The 18,132-nt window shown below is 58.3% G+C and overlaps 3 protein-coding genes across 5 annotated transcripts in view; 1 reads left to right on the plus strand and 2 right to left on the minus strand.

Annotated features, from left to right (window-relative positions):
• Nucleotides 1–18,132, minus strand: part of TPPP3 (tubulin polymerization promoting protein family member 3) — a 268,538-nt gene that overhangs the window by 145,722 nt on the left and 104,684 nt on the right. The window lies entirely within an intron of this gene.
• Nucleotides 1–18,132, minus strand: part of ATP6V0D1 (ATPase H+ transporting V0 subunit d1) — a 303,274-nt gene that overhangs the window by 95,697 nt on the left and 189,445 nt on the right. The gene's annotated exons all lie outside the window — the stretch shown is intronic.
• Nucleotides 322–18,118, plus strand: RIPOR1 (RHO family interacting cell polarization regulator 1). 2 transcript variants are annotated; one of them, XM_050773249.1, is made up of 22 exons: nt 8,823–8,965; nt 9,793–9,919; nt 10,056–10,208; nt 10,374–10,452; nt 11,108–11,131; nt 11,226–11,279; nt 11,432–11,584; nt 11,679–11,742; nt 11,839–11,882; nt 11,960–12,085; nt 12,830–12,978; nt 13,053–13,182; nt 13,267–14,625; nt 14,709–14,830; nt 15,661–15,793; nt 16,040–16,175; nt 16,302–16,463; nt 16,716–16,874; nt 16,997–17,193; nt 17,282–17,365; nt 17,474–17,564; nt 17,699–18,118. In XM_050773249.1, the coding sequence occupies exons 1-22, from the start codon at nt 8,947–8,949 to the stop codon at nt 17,794–17,796; spliced, it is 3,663 nt and encodes a 1,220-aa protein (XP_050629206.1). In that variant the 5' UTR covers nt 8,823–8,946; the 3' UTR covers nt 17,797–18,118. The 2 variants fall into 2 exon arrangements, with proteins under 2 accessions (XP_050629205.1, XP_050629206.1); XM_050773248.1 differs by lacking the exon at nt 8,823–8,965 and adding an exon at nt 322–430 and having other exon boundaries at nt 11,679–11,882.

Below are 18,132 nucleotides of genomic sequence, written 5' to 3' on the forward strand. Positions count from 1 at the left end.
CAGCTCCAGGACCTGTTTCAGGTGGCCACAGACAGGGGGCCCGCAAGGTCTCCAGAGCCCGAGGGATCTGGGGAGGGGACAAGCAGGCGGGGCTCCCTGGCGCTCCCCGTTTTAGGGTCTGCGTGAGGTTCCCAGAAAGCCGCCCTCACGTCCCCAGGGTCTGCCCTCCCTGCAAGCTGGTGGGCTGCATGGGCCACCGGCCTGCCCCGTTACCCGAGAGGGCGGAGCGAGCCCTGGGCGTCTCCAGGGGTGCGGGAGCCGCGGGAGCGCAGGGGGGTGGGGCCCGGCGGGCCAGGGGAGGGGCAGCGGGGCGGCGGGCGGAGGGAGGGGCCGGCGCCGGCGGCGGCGACAGCGGCAGCTGCGGTGCGACCAGGCCGGGCACCTCCGAGCGCAAGGACAGTGCGAGGTCCGCGCAGCCCAGCGCAGCCATGTGAGTGTCCGCACGGTTTCCGGGGCTGCAAGCCGGGCGGGGGGCAGGCGCGGAGGTTCTGGTGCCTCCCCTGCTGGCGCTGCCCGGTGGGTCCGGGATCTGCGGCTCTGTCCCGCCTCACCCCATCCATCCGACCCCGACCGCGCCGTGTCTTTCCTGCCTTCCCTGGGCGCGGAGAACTTCTCCCACAAAAGCCGCCGCCTCCGGGCCTGCAGGGCCTGGCGCTGCCGCCTTCCTCCCACGGCAAGGCCCTGGCAGCCGGTGACCCAGGGCGCTGGGGTGGGCCAGGCCGGAGGGCGGGCTCAAGGCTCCGGCCTGGGCCCTGGCACGCGCGCTCCCCGGGAGCCTTTGCTGCCTTCGCCGCAGGGGAGGCTGGGCTGGAAATGGGGAGGGGGCGACGAAGGGTGCGGGCAGGCCTACGAGCTGAGCTAATCTTCCTAGCTCTAGGGGCCGGCCTAAGCGGCTTTGTGGCCGGCCGCGAGGTGACCGAGCCTGGGCTGGAGCCGGGTTCTCCGCCCAAACCTGGCGTAGCCGAAGCCGGAGAGGATTGTCCTGGTGGGGGAATAGAGCTTTTCCCTGGAAATGGAGGCTGGTGCGAGGTCCCTGCAACAGCCGGGCCTGGGCACTCTGCAGAACTGGTTTGGGCAAGGGGCTGCTCACCAGGGCTAGAGGTCGGATTCAATCCAGCTTCAGCACCCTTTGTCCTCCTCTCCAGGGTGAGGCCTGAGTCCCACCTCCCCTACCGACCCTCCCCAGCCAGTTCTAACGCGTGTCCAGGCTGGCCGCCCCAGCACCTACTGTGGGCAGCCTCATGTAACAATCCTTGTGCCCTGGCTGCCATCTGCGGGGCCGCGCCCTGGGCCTGCCGCTTTCGGCCAAGGCACAGCTTCTGAGGAGGGTTATGACCATCTGGCAGATGCAGAAACAGGCCCAGAGAGGTTAGTAGTATTCTCAAGGTCACACAGCTGGTTTGGGAGAAGCGGGGATTAGATCTGAGTCCTTGCCCCTGCGACACCCACCTCCGTGGTATTAGAAGGACAGGAGGGATGTTAATTGGGGACTGAGGTACAAAATACTCCAGCGGGACAAGGAGGACTGGCATAGCTCCTTCTTCCATCCCCCTCCCCGGCTTGGGTCCTGTGACTGCGGCGGGAGAGAGGAGCAAGGTGAGCAGTCCCAGGGATCTGGGTTTGGGTGTGGGTGAGGGGAGGACTCAGGACTCCGGGCTGGGTACTGCTGGGGAGAAGCGGGCGGGGAGGGCGCGGGTGAGTCAAGGCGGCCCCTCTGCCACCGCTGCTCAGACTCAGCCCTGACCCGGCCCGGCCCGGGGGAGGCCGCCCGGCTCCCAGCACACGGCCAGGGAATGTAACCAGCTGACCAGGGAGGGGGCCGGCAGGAAGTGAGGCCACCCAACAGCCTCCGCCCGGTTCCGGGGTGGGGGGTCCGGGGCTGCACCGCTCCCTCTCCCTCCTATACGATTGGGCAGCTGTGAGATGACGTCAGCCGCCAGGTTTGGGGGCAGTTGCCATGGAGACAGGGGCAGGCTCAGAGGGGACCCCCTTCTCCCTTGCAGCCCCCCTTGCCCAGGTTATTTTTAGCCTCTGTTTACCTCGGTCGGGGCGGCCCCGGGGCGGAGCGGGGCTAGACCTGGGGACTCCCAGAGAGGCGGCTGGCCTGGCACAGTGCTGAGCTGGGCAGCCCAGGTGGTGGGATATTCCCCTGCATCCAGGTGTGCCAGGCTTGGCGTGTAGGAAGTATAGTGGGGCTGCAGGATCTGGGGCCATGCGCACAGGTCAGGACTCCACTCACAGCCATCCTGACCTGGCTGTGCTGCAAGCCCCTTTGGAACCTTGGATCTGGGTTATTTCCCATCTTGGGAACAGACTATAGGGCTGACATGAGCCCAGAGAGTCCCCTGGCTCTTATCAGCCAGTCCCCCACCAGTTGAGGTGGCCCTTCTGCCTTAGCTCAAGGGGTTCAGCTCTTTCCCTACCCAGCAAGGGCAGTCCTGCCCACCCATCTCCCGAAGCAGTCACTCAGATGGACATTCTGAGGGTCATTTGTACCAACAGTTAGACATCCTGGTTCCTATGGGACTCGGGGGATGGTGGCAGCAGAGGGCCAACCAGAGAGAGAAAACTGATGGAACAGTCAGCCTTTTCCAAGTCCAGAATCCCAGGGGACTCCCACGGTGCACCATCCCAGGGAGCAGAGCCCCACTTGCTGATGGTATATGATACCATCAGTCAGTGGGAAGGGAGACTGACTGTATGTGGGGTAAGGGAGTTGGGGTGGACACAGACTTGAAATCCTCCCCACCAACAAACAGCTCAGGACCTGCTGTTCCTGTGTCTAGGCAGCCCAATTTCCCCCACTGCTCCCCCTCCTTCATCTCCCAGGTGCTACAGGGCCTCCAGAGTGCTATAGTGAGCCAAGCAGATATGCCCCAGGCCTCACAAGGTTCAGTCTGGTGGGAAGACAGGCCCTAAAGGAGAACTGACAACTGGGTTATGTGGTTTTGGGGTTCAGAGGGAGGAAGCCAAAAAGGGGGAACCAACCCAGGGCCTGCTTACTGGAGGAAGAAGTCATAGGGTAGACTTGAGGAAGGAGAGGGACTTGGGGCTGAGTAGTGGGAAGAAGGAATAGGAGTGATGGGGGCTGCTGGTCACAGTCTGAAGAACTTTGCAGATACTGAGAGAGGGTCTCAGTTGCTGGAACAGAGAAAGCAGGGGACTGGGAGGGGAGGAGTGGTTGAAAGAATGTGAGGGACAGGACATATCCTGAAGGGCCTTGTGGGTCATGTTAGAGAGTCCAGTCTTTCTTCCTGGGACAAGAGTGGCTGTGGCTATTTCACATCAGTCTGAATAGAGTGATATTAAAGATTTAGAGTCCTGGGGTCAGACAGCCTGGGTTTGAATCACGGTCTTGCCACTTACTAGCTGTGTGACTGTTAAAAATAACCGCAGTTAGTATTTGTTGTGTGTTCACAGTGAGATGTTAGCTAAGCATGGTGGTATATGCCTGTGGTTCCAGCTACTTGGGAGGCTAAGGCAGTAAGATCGCTTGAGCCTAGGAGTTTAAGGCTGCAGTGAGCTATGAATGCACCACTGCACTGAGACCTAGGTGACAGAGTGAGACCTTGTCTAAAAAAAAAAAAAAAGAAAAAGGCCGGGCGCAGTAGCTCAAGCCTGTAATCCCAGCACTTTGGGAGGCCGAGACGGGCGGATCACGAGGTCAGGAGATCGTGACCATCCTGACTAACACGGTGAAACCCCGTCTCTACTAAAAAATACAAAAAAACTAGCCAGGTGCGGTGGTGGGCGCCTTGCAGTAAGCTGAGATCCGGCCACTGCACTCCAGCCTGGGTGACAGAGCGAGACTCCGTCTCAAAAAAAAAAAAAAGTTAGGTAGTGAGTCTACCTCAACATCCCTACCCCACATACAATTCTCCCTTCCCCAAACACTTCCTATAGAGGGACACTCTCATGAGAGGAGATCTCATTTCATCCTCCCAGCAGCCTTGGGAAATAGCTGTTGTTATTATTATTATTGTCCTCTTTTTACAGATGGGTGTCTGAAGCCCAAAAGGCTGAATAAGTGTCTTGCCCAAGGTCACACAGTTAACCTCAGGTTTCTCAAATGTGAAGTGGGGCTAATAGGACTTACCCTCATAAGGCTGTTGCCAGGATTAAATGAGATGATGTTTGCTAAGCTCAATGCCTGGCATATAGAATGCTCTCAATAAAGGACAGTTTTTGGCACTGCCAAGTGGCTAGAATTTTAAGGTCAGTGTTGTTACTGAATAACGAATGGATGATTGCAGGTTAGAGTGGAGACAGGGAGCCCCTCCGGAAGGTTCTAACTCATCAGAGGCCCAGCTGTAGGGCTCGAGGGGAGAGTTGGTGATGGCTTGGACCTGAATTATGGCTATAGGGGTAGAGGTGAGGTGGCAGATTGCAGAGAGATTTAAGAGCCAGACCTGGCAGGAGGGGATGACTGAGTGGCCAAGGAGACTAACTGAGACATCCAGGATGACTCCTAGTTTCTGTCTTGAACAACGGGGTACATAGATGGTGAGGTGTCATGGAGAAGTTGAGACTGAGAAGAATCAGGTGGAAAGTGGTGAATTTGGTTTGGGAACCTGAAACCCAGCATGCACTGTGACAGTGCACTCAGCATCTGGGGAGGCAGCAAGCGGGCAGTTGGATACAGAGGCCTGGTGCTCAGAAGAGTGGCTTGGGTGAAGGAGAGATAAGGAAGCTGGCAACATTTAGATGGCATTGAGCTGCAGGAGCTGTGCACAGCCCAAGGGCAGGGAGGATAAGGCCCTTTCAGGGATGCGGGGAGAGAAGGGGCCTCTGTGGGAAAGTAAGATATGCAGCCAGAGAGGTAGATAGAAAACCAGTGTATTGCCTGTTGAAATTCAGGGGAAGGAAGGGCTTAAAGAAGAGGAGAGGAGCCACGAAGTCCAAAGTTTTGCTGAAATCAAGCAGGATAAGGATGAAACATGGGCACTGGGTTCAGCAAAAGGGAGGTCACTGGTGACCTTGTCCAGACTAGTCAGGGGAATGGTGGGTACAAAAACTGGACCAGGGTGGGAAGAGGAGCAGGCGGGTGTAGTGAGAAAATGCAGGTAGACATCTCTTCAAGACACTTGGCTTTGAAAGGAGAGGAGAGAGATGGAATAAGGAATTTGGTAGCTGGAGAAAGACAGAAGGTCCACAGGGCAGCCTTTTTTTTTTTTTTTTTTTTTTTGAGACAGAGTTTTGCTCTTGTCTCCCAGGCTGGAGTGCAATGGTGCCATCTTGGCTCACTGCAACCTCCACCTCCCGGGTTCAAGTAATTCTCCTGCCTCAGCCTTCTAAGTAATTGGGATTATAGTCATGCACTACCATGCTGGTTAATTTTTTTTTTTTTTTTTAGTAGAGACGGGGTTTCACCAAGTTGGTCAGGCTGGTCTCGAATTCCTTACTTCAGGTGATCCACCTGCCTCAGCCTCCCAAAGTACTAGGATTATAGGCATGAGTCGCTGCACTGGGCTGAGTCATTTCTTTTTTGTAATTTTTTTTTTTTTTTAAGAAAGAATCTTGCTCTGTCACCCAGGTTGTAGTACAGTGCGATCTTGGCTCACTAAAACCTCTGCCTCCTGGATTCAGCAATTCTCATGCCTCAGCCTCCCGAGTAGCTGGGACTACAGGCCGTGCCACCACGCCTGGCTAATTTTTGTATTTTTAATAGAGTCAGGGTTTCACCATGTTGGCCAGGCTGGTCTCAAACTCCTAGCCTTGAGTGATCCACCTGCCTCAGCCTCCCAAAGTGCTGGGATTACAGGCGTGAGCCACCGCACTGGCCCAACATTTTGTGATTATTTATAACCAATTTTACATTGAAATATAATAGGCACACAAAAAGTGTGTATGTCCTAAGTGTACAACTCTGTACATTTTCATAAGAGAACACACTCATATTGGATCAGGAAATTTAACCCAGAGCAGGAAATAGGACATTACCAGCATCCTGGAAGACTCATTGTGGCCCCTTCAGTCACAACACCTGGAGGAAGACTCCCAGGCTAACTTCTATCACGATAGATTAGTTTGCTTGCTTTTGAACTTCATTATCAAGGGGATCATACATTCGTCCTCTCTTGGGTTTGCTCTCAGATTCACCCATATTGTTGCATGTCACCGTGTATTTTTCATTCTTTTTGCTGTGTGGTAATTCCATTATTCATTGACAGGTATCTGGACAGTTTCCAGGGTTTTCTTTTTTTCTTTTTTGAGACAGACTCCCGCTCTGTCACCCAGCCTGGAGTGCAGTGGCACAATATCAGCTCTATGCAGCCTCTGCATCCCAGGTTCAAGCGATTCTCCTGCCTCAGCCTCCCAGGTAGCTGGCACTATAGGTGCGCACAACCACGCCCAGCTAATTTTTGTATTTTTAGCAGAGATGGGGTTTCACCATGTTGGCCAAGCTGGTCTCGAACTCCTGACCTCAAGTGATCCACCTGCCTCTGCCTCCCAAAGTGTTGGGATTACAGGCATGAGCCACTGCACCCAGCCCATTTTTATTTTTCATGTGGGAGTGACTTGAGCTTGTCTGAGACTTGTGGAGAAAGTCTGAAACACCCCAAAAGGAGAAAGAAGACTAGAGTCACACTTGAGGATTTGCCAGGTGGGTGGTGAGGGCCTGGCCAAGGTTGAGGATTGCTCTGTGATTCCAGCCAGGCTGCTGTGCCAAGACCTCTGGCAACTCCTGCCAACCTGTGTGCAGGTGTAGAGAAGACCAGGAGTTGGGTTCCCCAGGGCTGGTTTCTACCAGCTGGGAGAAAGGCAGGCAGTGCTGAGGATACTTGCAGCAGGCGAGTGATGGGATGGTGGCTGTGAATCCAGGCTGGGGAGGAGGCTATGCAGCGAAGGTAGGGAAGAGAAGGTAGGAGGGAGCTGGCAGAAAAAAAGAAAGCAGAGGTGGACTGTGTGAGCTCTGCACAGGGTGGTGTCTGTGAAATTCTGGGCTGTATCTCCAGTGACTGGCACATGCTTGGCACAGGGTTGCCATTCAGTGAACAGGTGAATAAATGAGCGAGAGCTCGAGGGGCCAGAGGTCTCAGGTAAAAAGCAGCTGAGGTGGGGGTGATGGAAAGCCTGAGGGTTGTATCAGTGTGGTTGTGGTTTAGCATAGGGGCATTCCAAAGGCAGGTGATAAGGCTGGGGATGGCTGAAGGGAGCAGAGAGGCCAGTTTTAAGCAGGCAATCCATGGAAATGCACAGGTCACCAGTGTAGGGTGCAGGGTACCCAGGCTTCGGCTTCAAGGAGGAGGGGAGAATAACATGTCTCAAACTGAGGTCCCTGGACCTCTTGCACCTGAATCTGTCGGGGGGAGGGGGAACTTGTGGAAATGCAGACCCCTGGGCCCAACCCAGACTCTTGGGGAGAAAGTAAGCACAGTATGGGAGAATTGAGCCTCAAGGAGGAAGAGTGTTTATGGGATGGGGGAGCATCCAGCCCCTCCAAGGTCAGGGGAGGGATGGGCATGGTGGCATCTATCCAGGCTAGAGGTGGACATGGGATATTCAAAGAAGAGATAGGCTGGGCGTGGTGGCTCATGCCTGTAATCCCAGCACTTTGGGAGAATGAGGCAGGCTGATCACTTGAGGTCAGGAGTTCGAGACCAGACTGGCCAACATGGTGAAACCCAGTCTCTACTAAAAATACAAACATTAGCCGGGCATAGTGGTGGGTGCTTGTAATACCAGCTACTTGGGAGCCTGAGGCAGGAGAATCGTTTAAATCTGAGAGGCGGAGGTTGCAGTGAGCCGAGATCGTGCCACTGCACTACAGTCTGGGTGATAGCACGAGACTCTGTCTCCAAAAAAGAAAACAAAGAGACACTGGGGATGGAGATCAGGATGGGAACGCAGAAGCTGAGAGGCCCATGTGAGCTGGGGGCAGTAAGAATGGGACATTAGCCTAGGATGCAGCTTGACTAGGGAGGAGGCCCTGGCTGGCAGCCGGACCTGATCCTTTCCCCTGGGTCCTGGGAGGAGGGGAGTGCTCAGACTGAGCACTCACTCTGTGGGAGTAGGGGTGGGGTGGTGCATAGGGCTGTGGGACTCTGCATCCAGTTCCTTCTCTGCATCCCTCTTGGCGCAGCAGCACACACTATGGGGTGGATCTAGTCCCACACTTTCAGCCTCTCTTCTCAGCCTCCCAGTCCCCTGGTGATCAGTGTCCTAACTCTCCTCCCTCCATTGGCACAGCCCCTCCAATCAGCCCCTTGGCCCATCCTTCCACTCTTCAGCCCCCTACTATCCATCTTCGCACACTTAGAACCCCAGCTGTCAGCCCTCTGTGTGTTCAGCCTTAGCACAGCAACTCTTTTTTTGGTGGGGAATGGAGTATTGCTCTGTCGCCCAGGCTGGAGTGCAGTGGCGCCACCTCCCGGGTTCAAGCGATTCTCCTGCCTCAGCCTCCTGAGTAGCTGATATTACAGGTGTGCGCCTTCATGCCTGGCTAATTTTTGTATTTTTAGTAGAGATGGGGGTTTTGTCATGTTGGCCAGGCTGGTCTCGAACTCCTGACCTCGTGATCCGCCCGCCTCAGCCTCCCAAAGTGCTGGGATTACAGGCGTGAGCCACTGCGCCCGGCCTCAACAGCGACTCTTTAAGGCCCCTACTCTAATGTCCGATACTTCCTCCACTTAGCGCCTTCATTCTATCCCTCCATATTCATCCCCATGCTCAAATCCCTTTACGCACATTACTGACCCCAGCCGAGAAGACCCCCCACTCCCCCGTCGGTCCCCTCCCCGAGGGGAACCCCAGTCACCGGTTCCGCCCCATCCAGGCGGGCTGAGTCAGGCGGCAGGAACTGGGCGGGGGGCGGCGCCGGGAGGAGCCGAAGCCGAGCCAGAGCCGCTGGGAGCGAGCCGCGAGCCCAGCCGGGCGGCTCCAAGTGGCCAGGGCTGCAGGGTCCGCGGTGGGCGAGCGCGGGTCGGGGGCCGTCCCGGACCCACCATGAACACCAAGAAGAGAGGTAGGACCCGGCTCGGGGCTTCGAAAGCTCAGGGACTGGCCCCAGGGGGCACAGGCCGGGTTCGGGGCCCAGGAGTGCGTGTTTCGCCGAAGCGGGGTGGGGGTCTGCCGAGGAGCTCTCCCCGCCGAGGCCGGGGTGGAGGCGCACGTCCGTGACTCAGTTTCCAGGTGGGAGCCGCATGAAAGAGGAGGGGGCGGGGCCCTTCTCGGCATCGCGCCCAGCTCTGGGAATCCCCCGGCCGGGAGGGCGCCGGGACGCCGGGGCCGGTGGGGGCTGGGGGGAGCAGGTCACGCTGGCGGGCAGGGGGCAGGCAACAAACCCGCACCGGCTGGGCCTGTCGGGCAGCTCCGCAGAGCTCCGAGCGTGCGCCCTGCCCCGCCCCGTGACCTCCTCGGCCTCCCGGGGTGGGGGCGCCCGAGCTCCGGGTGCCCTGGGGGGGGCGTCGGGGGCAGGGCTGGGGAGGCCGCCCCGCCCCCGGGTAAACAGGCGCTTCCGCACATTCTTCCCGCGAGCCGCCTCTTTCCTGCCCCTTCCCAGCCAGAGGAGGGTCCCCGCGCGACCCCCCTTCCTGCCCCGCGGCGGGCGGAGCCCGCACCTCGGCAGGAAGTGGGGCCCGAGCCGAGGCCACGCTGAGTCCGAGACCGAGTCGCCTGCGGCTGGCCTGTCATTAGCGCCCGGGTCGGCGGGACTAGGAGGACCCGGCCGGAGCCCGCTGGGAAAGCTGTGCCTAGCGACAGGAAAGACCTGCGCCAGCCCTGGATTCCAGCTGTGGGGAGAGGGCTTCGGGGATCCGACTGGTACTGGACATCCCCCCCCATCCCCCGCAGGGAGCCCCGCGCGGACTCACTCTATGATGTCCCTGTCGGTGCGGCCGCAGCGCCGCCTGCTCAGCGCCCGGGTCAGTAGGAGCCAGTCCTTTGCAGGCGTCCTCGGCAGCCACGAGCGGGGGCCCAGGTACGCGGCCTCGCAGGGTTGGTGGGGTCAAAGGGCGTCAGATGGGGCTGGGACTGGGCGCTAGTGAGGATCTGGGGGTGCGTAGTGAGGGTCTGGGGGGACTTCTGCTCTCCTCTGAGGACAGCCTCTCCTTCAGGAGCTTCCCGGTCTTCAGCCCGCCAGGGCCCCCACGGAAGCCCCCCGCGCTCTCCCGAGTGTCCAGGATGTTTTCCGTGGCTCATCCAGCCGCCAAGGTGCCGCAACCCGAGCGGCTGGACCTGGTGTATGCGGCGCTGAAGCGGGGCCTGACGTGAGCAGCTCCTCTCTTCCCAGCCCTGTCCCGGGATCCCTCCCCAAGTCCGCCTCCTGCTAGCGGGAACCTTCTCCAGCCCCATGCCCTCTCCCTGCTGTCTGCACCCTGGGCAGCATGAGGCTGGAGAACCGAGTTCATTCTTGTGGTCGCCCCTTTCCTCAGGGCCTATTTGGAAGTGCACCAGCAGGAGCAGGAGAAACTCCAGGGCCAGATAAGGGAGTCCAAGAGGAATTCCCGCTTGGTGAGTGGCGGGAGGTAGGGATGCCCTTTGCCTCTTTGGTGTGGAGGGCTGGGCAATGCCAGCCCTGGGTGATATCTGGGTTATTTTCTGAAGTGATCTGGTTCAGGTGTGAGTAGAAAAGGGGATATCAAGAAAGGCTGAGGGCTTTTCTATCCCCAAACTTGCTGTGCATACTTTCTGCTTGGGGCTCAGTACCTGCTCCAGGAGCTTCCAGTGGGGTAGGTGGGACCCCTACAGACATGGACAGCAGGAGATTCTGCTGCCATTGGTATTGAGCAGTGGTACTGCTGCATGGTGCTTCTTGGGAAGACGGGCTTCCCGGAGGAGGGAACACTTCTGCTGGGTCTTGATGGGAGTTCCCCTGCAGAGGGAACCTTGTCCAAGGAAGCACAGAGCTCTCTCCAGGGGCCTGCAGGAAAAGGAATCCCAGGGAAGAGGTGTGGGGAGAGGTCCTGGAGGGGGTTGAAGGGACCAGATCTGTGCTACCAGCATCCACCAAGGGCTAGGCCAGCATGAAGGGGCATCAGTTGCTACTGTGATGGGAGTGCTTGTGGACTGTGGTGTGAGAGAGGGGAGCTGTGATGAGTCTGAGTGCCTCTGCTGGAGTCCTCCTCATCCCTCCTAAATATTTGCCCCTTCTCCCCACTCCCTGCAGGGCTTCCTGTATGATCTGGACAAGGTGAGTATGCTTGGAATGGTACTGGAAGGGGTTGGCTCACAGGGAGGGTAAGGGCCCTGGGCCTCAGGCCCCTCCTGACCCACCTCTTCTCCAGCAAGTCAAGTCCATTGAACGCTTCCTGCGACGACTGGAGTTCCATGCCAGCAAGGTACGAGTGCAGCATGTGTGCAGGGTGGGTGGGGGGTTGGATATCATAGGGAGAAGAGGGGCAGTGCCAGGCCCAGGGTGAGCAACCCCAAAGGTGAGTAAACCCAGAGGTGAGTCTCAGTCCCCCTACTGTCACGCCACTTACCTTCCCAGATCGACGAGCTGTATGAGGCATACTGTGTCCAGCGGCGTCTCCGGGATGGTGCCTACAACATGGTCCGTGCCTACACCACTGGGTCCCCGGGGAGCCGAGAGGCCCGGGACAGCCTAGCAGAGGCCACTCGGGGGCATCGCGAGTACACGGAGGTGAGGGATGGGTGCCCACAAAGCAGAGGCACAGGGTGTGGCAGGGCTAGTGGCTGGCTCTTGACCCCCTCCTGTCCCTGCCCCTCCCTCCCAGAGCATGTGTCTGCTGGAGAGCGAGCTGGAGGCACAGCTGGGCGAGTTTCATCTCCGAATGAAAGGTACTGAGTTGTGGGGGCAGGCGGGGGGCCGGAGGAAGTATGCTGAAGACCCCCAATATGGCTCACCAACTTCTCCCCTTCTCCACCAACTCCCAGGGCTGGCTGGCTTTGCCAGGCTGTGTGTAGGCGATCAATATGAGGTATGAGAATGTACAGGGAAAGGCTGGGTTGGTAGGGTCCCAACACCTAGGCTGCCTCATCCCGCCTGTTCCCCCAGATCTGCATGAAATATGGGCGTCAGCGCTGGAAACTACGGGGCCGAATTGAGGGTAGTGGAAAGCAGGTGTGGGACAGTGAAGAAACCATCTTTCTCCCACTGCTCACGGAATTTCTGTCTATCAAGGTGATGTCTCTGCCCAGGACAACAGGCCACCATGGTCCTGTGAACCCCTTGTGACCCCCATTACCCTGAGTCCCTTACTCCTGTAATCCCCTCATGGCTCCGTAGCCCTGGGAAGATATCCCATGACCTTCATGATCTCTGTGGCCCTGAGAGGAACAATCTTTGTGACTCTTAGGACATCACGGCCTCCTGACCCTGTGACCTCCTCATGATCTTCTGACCCTGTGAATATTTGGCCTCCTAAGCTCCCATGAGGCTGTGACCTCCATGACCTCAGTGACCCTACCATGCAGACCTCTGTGATTCCCATGCTCCCAGGCTGCTTCAAGCATCAATGGCTCCATGAGCATCTATCTATCTATCTATCTATCTATCTATCTATCTATCTATCTATCTATCTAGGAGATGGCAGGTCTCACTCTGTCACCCAGGCTGGAGTGCAGCAGTGCAATCATACCTCACTGCAGCCTCAAACTCCTGGGCTCAACCCATCTTCCCACTTCAGCCTCCCAAGTAGCTGGGACTACAGGTGCACCACCATGCCTGGCTGAATTTTTTTTTTTTTTTTTTGAGACAGTCTTGCTATGTTGCCCAGGCTGGTTTTGAACTCCTGGCCTTAAGTGATCCTCCCGCCTCAGCCTCCCATGACCATTTTATAAGTTCTATGCAAATTCAGACCTCAGATTGCCCATGATCTCATAGCCCCTGCACCCTTGTGACCCCCCCATACACTCTTGGCTACAGGTGACAGAACTGAAGGGCCTGGCCAACCATGTGGTTGTGGGCAGTGTCTCCTGTGAGACCAAGGACCTGTTTGCCGCCCTGCCCCAGGTTGTGGCTGTGGATATCAATGACCTTGGCACCATCAAGCTCAGCCTGGAAGTCACATGGAGGTTGGTGGGGCTGAGGGGTTTGGGGGAGGGCCAGGAGGGCTGTGGCACCTGCCAACAGCCTCTTCCCTTCCCAGCCCCTTCGACAAGGATGACCAGCCCTCAGCCGCTTCTTCTGTCAACAAGGCCTCCACAGTCACCAAGCGCTTCTCCACCTATAGCCAGAGCCCACCGGACACACCCTCACTTCGGGAACAGGCCTTCTATGTGAGTCATAGCCCAGGTCCAGGCCTTGCCATCCCCCAGAGGCTCCCTGGGGGTGGTTCTGACACGCCCTTTCCTCTTTCTCAGAACATGCTGCGACGGCAGGAGGAGCTGGAGAATGGGACAGCATGGTCCCTGTCATCCGAATCTTCAGACGACTCATCCAGCCCACAGCTCTCAGGCACTGCCCGCCACTCATCAGCCCCTAGGCCCCTGGTGCAGCAGCCTGAACTCCTTCCCATCCAAGTTGCCTTCCGTAGGCCTGAGACCCCCAGCTCTGGTCCCCTGGATGAGGAGGGGGCCGTGGCCCCAGTCCTGGCAAATGGGCATGCACCCTACAGTCGGACTCTTAGCCACATCAGTGAGGCTAGTGTAGACGCTGCCTTGGCTGAGGCTTCAGTGGAGGCCATTGGCCCAGAAAGCCTAGCCTGGGGACCTAGCCCACCTACACACCCAGCTCCCACCCATGGAGAGCACCCCAGCCCTGTTCCTCCGACCCTGGACCCTGGCCACTCTGCCACAAGCTCCACCCTCGGTACAACAGGCTCTGTCCCCACATCTACAGACCCTGCCCCATCTGCACACCTAGACTCAGTTCATAAGGCCACAGATTCTGGCCCTTCAGAACTGCCAGGCCCCACTCACACCACTACAGGCTCCACCTGTAGTGCCATTCAAAGCCCCCTCACTCACACTACTACAGGCTCTACCCACAAGCCCATAATCTCTACCCTTACTACTACAGGCCCTACCGTCAATATCATAGGCCCAGTCCAGACTACCACAAGCCACACCCATACCATGCCAAGCCCCACCCATACCCCCACAAGTCCCACCCATAAAACCAGGACGTCAACTCCTACCACTATAAGTCCCACCCATACCCCCACAAGTCCCACCCATAAAACCAGGATGTCACCTCCCACCACTACAAGTCCTAACCCCAGTGCTATGGGCCTAGTCCAGACTGCCACAAGCCCCACCCTTATAAATGTAAGTCCTTCTACTTCTCCAGAACTTGCTACCCTCTCCAGCCCCTCCAAACACTCAGACCCCACCCTCCCAGCCACCGACTCCCTTCCCTGTAGTCCCCCAGCCTCCAATTCCTGCACTCAGGCAGACCCTATAGCCCCCAGCACCTCCCACCCAAGTCCTGCCCATTCCAGTAGGAAACCCCTCACAAGCCCTGCCCCAGATCCCCCAGAGTCTATGGTTCAGAGTCTCAGCCCCACTCCCTCACCCCCAACCCCTGCACCCCAGCATTCAGACCTTAGCCTGGCCATGGCTGTCCAGACCCCAGTCCCAGGGGCAGCCGGAGGGTCTGGGGACAAGATCCTGGAGGAGGCACTGGGGGCCCTAATGGCTGCCCTGGATGACTACCGTGGCCAGTTTCCTGAGCTGCAGGGCCTGGAGCAGGAGGTGACCCGACTAGAGAGTCTGCTCATGGTGAGGAGGGCTGGGCTGGGCTAGGGCAACCAGGGAGGGCAGCCAGGGGGCGGCAGCTGCTCTGACGCCCTTCACAACCTCAGCAGAGACAAGGTCTGACTCGCAGCCGGGCCTCCAGTCTCAGCATCACCGTGGAGCATGCCTTGGAGAGCTTCAGCTTCCTCAATGAAGACGAAGATGAAGACAATGATGTTCCTGGGGACAGGTGAGGGGGCTAGGCAAGATGGGTGTGAGGCTCAGTGAGAGGGAAAAGGTGAGGTAGGACCAGGGGAAGGTGGAACAGGTGAATTGGGAGAAAGTCAAAGGGGAGGACAGGTGAGGCAGGGTCAGGTGGAGCACATGAGGACTGAGTTGCTGGCAGGTACACCTGTGTCCACCCCTCCCATGTCCTTCATGCGCATGTCTCCAACCCTACGTATCCCCCCAGTGCTTCTGACCGCCCTCCTCGTCTCTGCAATGTCTGCCTCCTCTTCCAGGCCCCATCAGCTTGGGTGCCTCCAGCCCCTCCTCTTCCCCTTGGCCTCACCTTGGACCTGCCCTTTGAAGAAGCTCTCTCAATGCCTCGCAGTTCACCCTGGGACCCCAGCACTGCCCCACTCCTTCTTGACCCCAACTCTCCCAGAGGCCCTCGCCCCTCAACTGCCAGTCCCGGAGTGGCCTTTGCTGGTTCCCAGTTGAGAGTTGTGCCAGGTCCCTCCTCCCTCTGCTGTTGCCCAGGCTACAGCACCATGCCCTGCACCCTTTGCAGTCCATTTGTCATAAACCATCCTGCCTGCAGCCTACTCCTACCCATGCCATCCCCAGTGGTCCCAGCTGGAGGTAGCATGGAGCAGACTGACTCCAGAAATCCCTTCTACCACCAGCTGATCCCAGCCCCTTCCTCCTTCTAGAAATCCTCCACGAACTTACCCCACTGTCTGCTGTCAGTGCATCATCATCTTCCTTTCTGGGATGGGGGAAGCTTAATAAAAATAAACGCTGGTGACCAGGTGGTGATGTGTGCCTCTGGGGTGGTTGACCCCATTTTTCCCTCAGGCCTCCAAGCAGCCCAGAGGCTGGGGCTGAGGACAGCATAGACTCACCCAGTGCCCGCCCCCTCAGCACGGGGTGTCCAGCTCTGGATGCTGCCTTGGTCCGGCACCTGTACCACTGCAGTTGCCTCCTGCTGGTGAGGCTGATGGTGTTCCCCCACCCTTCCCTTGTAACCCCTAACCCCAGGGAGTCCTGTCCTTCAATCCTGGTCCTCTAAACCTCCTCTGAGTGCCACACCCAGTGCCCCAGGGCCCTTGCTGAGTGGAGTATCTTCCAACTCTGTAGCCCCAACCTCCCCCAGTGGGGAGGGACTTGTCCCTGAGCACGATCCTCCCAAGCCCTACCCTGATGCCTGAGCTACTTGGCCATCCATATTCTCCAGAAACTGGGCACATTTGGGCCTCTGCGATGCCAGGAGGCATGGGCCCTGGAGCGGCTGCTGCGGGAAGCCCGAGTGCTGGAGGCAGTATGCGAGTTCAGCAGGCGGTGGGAGATCCCGGCCAGCTCTGCCCAAGAAGGTAAAGGCCCAGTGGGTTGGGGCTCTGCCATCTGCCTTGAAGCTCCTACCTCAGCCTACCACCATCTGCATGCTCTCTACTCACCCGCCTGCTCTATTGCTGACAGTTTCCCTCACGCCCTCACAGTGGTGCAGTTCTCGGCCTCTCGGCCTGGCTTCTTGACCTTCTGGGACCAGTGCACAGAGAGACTCAGCTGCTTCCTCTGCCCAGTGGAGCGGGTGCTTCTCACCTTCTGCAACCAGTATGGTGCTCGCCTCTCCCTGCGCCAGCCAGGCTTGGCTGAGGCTGGTGAGTGGGCTGCTTCCTCCTTCCACCCTTGCTCAGATTCCCAGTGACAGGAAGCTCGGGGAAGCCAGGTCAGTCCACGCAGAACTGGGCACCGAGGAGACCAGCAAAGACTTGGGCCTTAAAGCAGAAGGACCCAGATGGGTGGGGTTTGAACAGAGGGCCCCTAGACCTGAGCCTGGGATAGGAGCATCTCTCCCCTCTAAAAACCTGTGTTCACCCAAACTCTGAGGCCCATGCTATTGCCTTCTGCAGTTTGTGTGAAGTTCCTGGAGGATGCCCTGGGGCAGAAGCTGCCCAGAAGGCCCCAGCCAGGGCCTGGAGAGCAGCTCACGGTCTTCCAGTTCTGGAGTTTTGTGGAAACCTTGGACAGCCCCACCATGGAGGCCTACGTGACCGAGACTGCCGAGGAGGGTGAGGCGGTGGCCCTGATCACAAAGTGGCCTGACTCTTTGGATCTGAGGACATGAGTCCACCCTCGGGAGCTCCTCACCCTGCCACTTTGCCCATCCACCCACCATATCCCCTTTTTTCAGTGCTACTGGTGCGGAATCTGAACTCAGATGACCAGGCTGTCGTGCTGAAGGCCCTGAGATTGGCGCCCGAGGGGCGTCTGCGAAGGGATGGGCTGCGGGCCCTCAGCTCCCTGCTCGTCCATGGCAACAACAAGGTGATGGCTGCTGTCAGCACCCAGCTCCGGAGCCTGTCACTGGGCCCTGCCTTCCGGGAGAGGGTGAGTCGGACAGGGCTCCCTTGAGGGCGAGGGCTGGAGTCCTGGGCTCCCAGCATCTGGCTAAGTCTGTCCTCCCACCCTTCCACAGGCCCTCCTGTGCTTTCTGGACCAGCTGGAGGATGAGGACGTGCAGACTCGAGTGGCTGGCTGCCTGGCCCTAGGCTGCATCAAGGTGACCCCTGCCAACCCTCCCACCCTTCTGTCCCCTTCCGGCACCCCCACCCCTGAGCCCCTCCCATCTGCTCCCCTGGGCCCACCTCAATGCTCCCTCCCCTGACAGGCTCCCGAGGGCATTGAGCCCCTGGTGTACCTCTGCCAAACTGACACAGAAGCTGTGAGGGAAGCTGCCCGGCAGAGCCTACAGCAGTGTGGTGAGGCTGGGGGGTAGGAGAGATGGGTGGAGTTCTGGAACATCTTGGCTGATGGGGGTAGGAGAGATGGTGCCAGGGGTGGGAGAGTGGGATGGGGCTAGGGCCACCCCTGACGCCATCCTCACTCATTACAGGAGAAGAGGGACAGTCTGCCCATCGACGGCTAGAGGAGTCCCTGGACGCCCTGCCCCGCATCTTTAGTCCTGGCAGCATGGCGAGCACAGCATTCTAAACTATTCACCCACGGGTTCCTGGCGCCCCTTCCCCGTACTTTCAGGGCTCACCAGGCACTGGCAGGGAGGGTAAGGGCTGGCTCCAGATACCCCTCCCCCACAGATTCCTAGCAATGCAAATCTAATATATTCTTCTGTTGCCCCTGGGGTTGAAGAGTCAGTGCCTGCAGTCAAGTGCCTCCCAGCCTAGGCTCAGCACATCCCTTGCCACAAATCAGTGTCCAGGGCTTGGCCACCCTGCCTCTGCCCAGCCACATCCCTTGATTTTGTATTTTATTTACAGAGTTTTACAGAAAATAAAAAAGCAAAATGCCTTTCCTACATGGCCTGGTACA

Source organism: Macaca thibetana, chromosome 20 (genome assembly GCF_024542745.1).
Source record: "Macaca thibetana thibetana isolate TM-01 chromosome 20, ASM2454274v1, whole genome shotgun sequence".
NCBI classification, from domain to species: domain Eukaryota; kingdom Metazoa; phylum Chordata; class Mammalia; order Primates; family Cercopithecidae; genus Macaca; species Macaca thibetana.

Coding starts and splice junctions, on each gene's coding strand:
- RIPOR1 (XM_050773248.1), top strand. CDS start 9,816: ATGATGTCCCTGTCGGTGCGGCCGCAGCGCCGCCTGCTCAGCGCCCGG. Junction 10,453..11,107: donor CCAAGAGGAATTCCCGCTTG/GTGAGTGGCGGG, acceptor CACTCCCTGCAG/GGCTTCCTGTATGATCTGGA. Junction 17,565..17,698: donor GCAGAGCCTACAGCAGTGTG/GTGAGGCTGGGG, acceptor CACTCATTACAG/GAGAAGAGGGACAGTCTGCC.